At 46.0% G+C, this 6000-nt stretch overlaps 1 protein-coding gene across 5 annotated transcripts in view; it reads right to left on the reverse strand.

The window, feature by feature from the left end:
* FNIP1 (folliculin interacting protein 1) overlaps window positions 1-4962 on the reverse strand; it is a 154999-nt gene extending 150037 nt beyond the window's left edge. For 3 of the 5 annotated variants that reach the window (XM_072840904.1, XM_072840903.1, XM_072840910.1), the window contains exon 1: window positions 4761-4962. In XM_072840904.1, the coding sequence (XP_072697005.1) occupies window positions 4761-4852 (92 nt within the window). In that variant the 5' untranslated portion in view covers window positions 4853-4962. The remainder of the gene's footprint in view (window positions 1-4760) is intronic. The other 2 variants (XM_072840906.1, XM_072840909.1) reach the window with 2 other exon arrangements.
* Window positions 4963-6000: the final 1038 nt, after the last annotated feature.

Here is a 6000-nt window from a genome sequence, read left to right on the forward strand (position 1 = left end):
GGGCTCCTGGGTGGCTCAGGGTGTTAAGCATCTGACCCTTGATTTCAGCTCAGATCATGATCTCAGGGTCATGAGCTGGAGCCCCATGTCAGGCTCCATGCCAGGAATGCAGCCTGCTTAAGATTCTCTCCCTCTGCTCCTTCCCTAATCCCTCCTCCCCTACCATTCTCTCTTTCCTCCTCGCGCCCCCCCCCCCAAAAGACTCTAAGTCAACAAATCTGGTATAAAAAGACATCTTGAAACAACTGAGAAAATATTAATATAGTCTAAAATGATCTTAAGGAATTTCTGTTAAGTATAATAATAGAATAATAGCTCTGTTTTCAGAAATGCCCTTATACTAATTTAAAAAGAAAGGAAAAGGCTAGACACTTTGCAAAAGCCACACAATACAGTAGCACTTTAAGGAGTTTGGGCCTAAACAAAATGGTTTTACACATAGGCATGGAATCGTCATAGTACAACTTTTGGTTCCTGAATGCCATATGCTAAGCACTGCATTAAGTACTTAACATGATTTCTCTCTGAATCCTTAAAATTACTCTGTAATGCATATATTAAATTCTATACCATTTTGCATGCTGATCATAATCAGAATTTACTTTTTTTAAAAGGATAAAGTTGATAATAATTTGGAGCAAGACAAAAGTAACGGAAAAAAGAACAATTAAGAGTTTGTTACAACAGGGTAAGAATTTCTGGTACAGACAGTAAAAGCAAATGCTCGTGCATTATGAATAAAACAAACATACAGCATCTTTTTAACAAAACATGAATTATGTCCTATAGACATTTAACTGTAAAACAAACTTCTTCATCAAATTAAACTTTTCCCCAAGAATTTTATTTTTAAAGCAATCATTTTATATGTATTGCAGTTACTGGACTTACACTTAATTCTTTCTTCCAAAATAGCCTGATAGAGAAAACATAAAACAGTATGTTCTTCTAGAAAGCACCTTCTTTCCCAAATCCTCAAAAATATGAAAACAAATTACTGTTTTAATTCTATAAATTACTGAAATGATACCCCCTGTGATATCCTTCATATTCATCTCCAGTTCAAGAAGCTTAGGTTAGACAAGCACACAGAAATCTAGATGGTAACGGTCTTAAAAGTGAAAACTGAAGGGAAGGGGGTGATTCCTGACCTTCTTTTCCAATGGGGTAACCAAGAAAGACATTATTTTAAGGCTTCTAAAGCTTCATTCGTATCAAAAGTCTCTCCTACTCTAGAGCCCTACTGTGACTTATTATCACTGGGCCTGTATATAGTGCTAACTCTAGGAACTGACTCTTAGACACCCAGCTAGGAGTTGCCAATGGCCATGTCCAAGTCAGATTTAACAACTTAAACTGACTAAAACCAAAGCAAACCAAAAAAGGATTCTAGAAAGGAGAGCATGGTACACTGGAATGAAATTTTAATCAACTCTAAAACCAGTTACATCATTTGTTATTAGGGAAATACAAATTAAAATCATAATAAGAGGTGTGCCTGTGTAGCTTAGTCTGTTAAACAATGGGCTCTCAGTTTCAGCTCAGGTCATGATCTTGGTGTCGTGATATCCAGCCCTGTATCCAGCTCCATGTTCAGTGCAGAATCTGCTTGGGATTCTCTCTCCCCCTCTCTCCACCCCTACCCGCTCATGCGTGCTCTCTTTCTAAAATAAATCTAAAAAATCTACACACATGGTAAGATTCCACTATATCCACTAGAATGGCTATAATCCAAAAGACTCAAAAACGTTCAACATGGTAAATGTTGTTAGGTGTTCTTCACAATATCAAAAAAAAATCTTTATTAAAAAAATTGACTAACAGATACCAGGTATTGGAGAGGATACGGAGCAACTGTACCCTTCAGACAGTGCTCATGGGAATACAAAATGGTACAACTACTTCAGAAAAGTTGGGCAATTTTTTTTTAAGCTAAGCATATACTTACCATGTGACCCAGCAATCTCACTCCTAGGTAACCACTGAAGAAAATGAAAACACATATCTGCATAAAGATTTGTACACAAATGTTCACAGCACCATTGTTCATCATTACCCAAATCTAAGAACACTCAAATGTCTACTGATTGGTAATGAATGGATAAAGAAATTGTGGTATACCCATACAAGGGCATCTACTCAGCAGTAAAATGGAAGGGATTACTGGTAAGCGCAACTTAGATAAATCTCAAAAATTGTCACTCTGAGTGATAAGCCAGATGGAAAAGACTATAAACAATATGATAACATCTATAGGAAATACTAGAAAAGTCAAAACTTCAGTCATTAGAGCAGATTGGTGCCCGCCCTCAGTGAAATGGGTGAAGAACTGACTACAGAGGGGCTTAAGGAAGCTTCTGGGGGAATGCTGTGTTTTAAAACAAGTTCTTGGGATACCTGGGTGGCTCAGCGGTTTAGCACCTGCCTTGGGCCCAGGATCGAGTCCCGCATCAGGCTCCCTGCGTGGAGCCTGCTTCTCCCTCTGCCTGTGTCTCTGCCTCTCTCTCTGTCTCTCATGAATGAATGAATGAATGAATGAGTAAATAAATAAAACAAGTTCTTGTGGGGGTAAGTGTTCTAAAACTTCACTGGGGTGGTGAGTACAAAACTGTATACACATATAACAAAATTCACAGAACTATGCACTTATAATGGCTTAATTTTATTGTATGTAAATTATACCTCAATGAAGTTTAAAAAAAAAATACCTGAGTTACCAAGATTTGCAAATTACTAGCTGCATGATGTTAATCGGTTTTCATTTTCTCACATGTACACTTGTACACATTTTTTTCTTTTTTTTTTTTATGATAGTCACACAGAGAGAGAGAGAGAGAGAGGCAGAGACACAGGCAGAGGGAGAAGCAGGCTCCATGCACTGGGAGCCCGACATGGGATTCGATCCCGGGTCTCCAGGATCGCGCCCTGGGCCAAAGGCAGGCGCTAAACCACTGCGCCACCCAGGGATCCCCATTTTTTTTTTAATCTTTTTTTTTTTAAGCAATCACTTCTAAATGGTACTGCACTTACTGGGCTTATACATAATTCTTACTTCCACTGGAAAAAGGATCAAATGGTTATCTACACTGCTACTTGCTCTATCTCTCAAGGTTGCGAAATACCACATGCGATAACTAATGAGAAAGTGTTTTGACAACTCTAAAATAGTGTTACACAACAATATAGTAGGCTTTACATTTTAAAAAAATTGACATGAAAATGTTTTCTCATATGAGCGACTTGAGACCCTTGGAAACTTGAGTACCTCAAAGTCCATCTTTGCCCAGAAATAGAAAGCCTAATCAAATGTCACCTTTTCAATATCCTAAACCTGCTTTCTACTGACTCTGGATTTACTGGATGTCTCAATGTAGTATTATCCAGACTACACTTTCATTTTTCAGAAGAAAATCAGTAAAGAAATATTTTTTTTAAAAGTCATCATTAGATGAGCATAGCAAGACATTTATTTCCCAGGGGAAAAGACCTAAACCTAGAAAATCTGTTTTACTAAACATCTTTCCAAGATGTTTACAGTGAGATTTTTCTTCCTCTAATCGCCAGTTTTCTCTCCACTTACCACTGCGATTCCACATGTATTATTGAATGTTTAGTAATATGACCTGCATTACGGAGAGTGAATAATTTTAAGAATATGAAAACCTTTTACCAGTGTGGCACAGTCATTTCAAACTTTTGCCTGTTGCAAAATTTAACAGACTCTCATTTTTTCCTACTACTACTGAACTGGGCTCCTACCAGGTTTGAGTGATATGTGACATTTAGCCTAGTTATATATACAAGTTTCCACACCGCAGCAAGTATGAGAGCTATGTGAAAGACATCATCTCTTGTTCAAATGCGTTTTGGCGACTAAATCCACCTTAAATTCATGGTTCTACTACATTTTCTTACAATTCTAAGTTTTTCTACCAGCAACAGGTACCGCAAACAAAAATTAATAAAGCCTGTTGTGCTATCGTTTTCAATTTTTAGAGACTCCCTTCTGGTAACAGTTGTAACGGGAGGATTCCAATGGTCAATTCTAAGGCCGTGTTCCGTTTGGTTCGGTCCTGCTCCAGTCTAGTCGGTAGTAACCATAACCTCTTGGGTTTCGCCTTTCTCAGTAAGACCGCTCGCTCCGGTAACTGCACACTTCCAATATTAGCTTCCAAGAAACCTGAAAGAACGGCACCTTGCCTACTCGCTCCTCCAGTCTTCCACCCTCCGAAGGTTGGCCAAAACGTGCAGCTCTCCCCCCACGACAGCAAGCGAGCTGGAATGGAGCACCCGGAGGGCGACGGGTCTCAGGGAAGAGGGGAGAACTTCTGGGCCCCTCTCCAGGACCGGGGCTGAGGTCCAAGGCAGCCCGCTCGCAACTCTACTCGCTGCCAGGAAGGCGTGTGGACCCCAGCTCAGGCCGCGGGGCTCGGGGGGAAGGCAAAGCCGCGCGTGGCAGCGGGGCAGGACGTAAACAAACCGACGGCGAGGAGGGGGAAGGGGCCGCTGCAGGGATGGGGGTAGTGGGGCGAGGAGGCGGCGCTCCAGCCTCCAGCGCAGGTCCCCCGCTGCCCAGCCCCTCCCCGCCGAGGCCCAGGTCCCGGTCCGGGTCCTGCGCTGCGCTGCCGCGCGGGCACCACACCCGAGGCCCCTGCACATCTGGAGCCCGGAGCCCACAAGGCCCTCGGCTCCGCGCACCTCCCCCCGCCCCGCCGCCGCGCCCCGCCGCCCCGCCGCCCCGCCGCCCCGCGGCGCCCTACCTGAACGCGCAGTCCGGGTCCCGCGCGTCCCGACCGGGCGCGCCCAGCCCGCTCCTCTTGCTGAAGAGCTTCTGGAACAGCGTAGGGGCCATGCTGACCACGGCCAGACCAGGCTCGCTCCTTTGGGCGCTTGCTAGGCCCCCGCTCCTAGAGCCGCCCCGCCACCCCCATGAGCGCCTCAGTCATATGACAGAAATTAGTCACTTCAAACGGCCACGGCGCGCGGGGCGGGGCGCGAGGCAAGGCCGGCGCCCATTGGCTGGCGGTGAGCCGCATCACGTGGCGGCGCGCGGAGCGGGGGCAAGGCGGGGGCGGAGGGCGGAGCCGGCCCCCATAGGCTGACTAGTGGATTCCCTCACGTGGCAGCTCACGGGGCGGGGTGTGCGCGGAAAGAAGGCGGGGGGAGGCGAGGTGGCTGGGAAGCGGAGGGGGGAGCGCGCTGGGGTCGCAGTTCTTCGTGACGTTGTCTGCTGCTCTCCGAGGCTACAGCGTGGTGGCGCGGGAACGACGCCCGGTACTTTGCAGGAATGCAGGCGGCTTCGTCCGTCTTCCTGCACCCACGACAGAGATGCTCAGGGCTCCACTGGCAGCCGGCCGTCCCCGCCATCCCCTCGGCGGGCGCAGGGCCGAGCCCCGCCCCCAGCAGACCTAAGGCCGCGCTCAGTGCGGGCCGCCACGGATGCGGGCGCGGGGCTGGACGGCGCGGGGCGGGTGCAGAGCCCGGCCCAGGCACTCGCCACAGCTCTGCGCTCCGGCAGGGAAGGCCTGGGCTGGGGACTTCGGGCCGCCGCCTTCAGTGTTTGCCACTGGCTCCTCGAGCCCCGACAACAGGAATTGGCCTTTTCTGAGAACTGAGGATAGGAGGTTTAGATTTAACACTTAAGCTGTATCTCAACGTCTGGGTGTACAGGGAGAGAGGAATTCGACAATGGAACTGTAAACAAACGGGTCTGATACGAGGAAGACTGCTTTCCAAAGGAAAAAAAGAAAAAAAAACATTGCTCAAAAATGACTTTTACAGTCTTAGTAAACCCAGGACCCCCAATTTTATCAGGGTTCCCATCAAAGTGATGTTGTAAATTTTCACCATTTATTCACACACTCCCCCTACAGAATTAGGAATTTGTTATCGGGGGATAAAATTCTCGGCATATATGGATGTCAGGAAATATTTTTTTTTAATTTTGAAATTTTCATTTAATTAGGCAGACAAACCAAATTCTATTTTCCTTGAGTGGCT

The sequence above is a fragment of the Canis lupus genome, chromosome 10, assembly GCF_048164855.1.
Source record: "Canis lupus baileyi chromosome 10, mCanLup2.hap1, whole genome shotgun sequence".
NCBI lineage: Eukaryota > Metazoa > Chordata > Mammalia > Carnivora > Canidae > Canis > Canis lupus.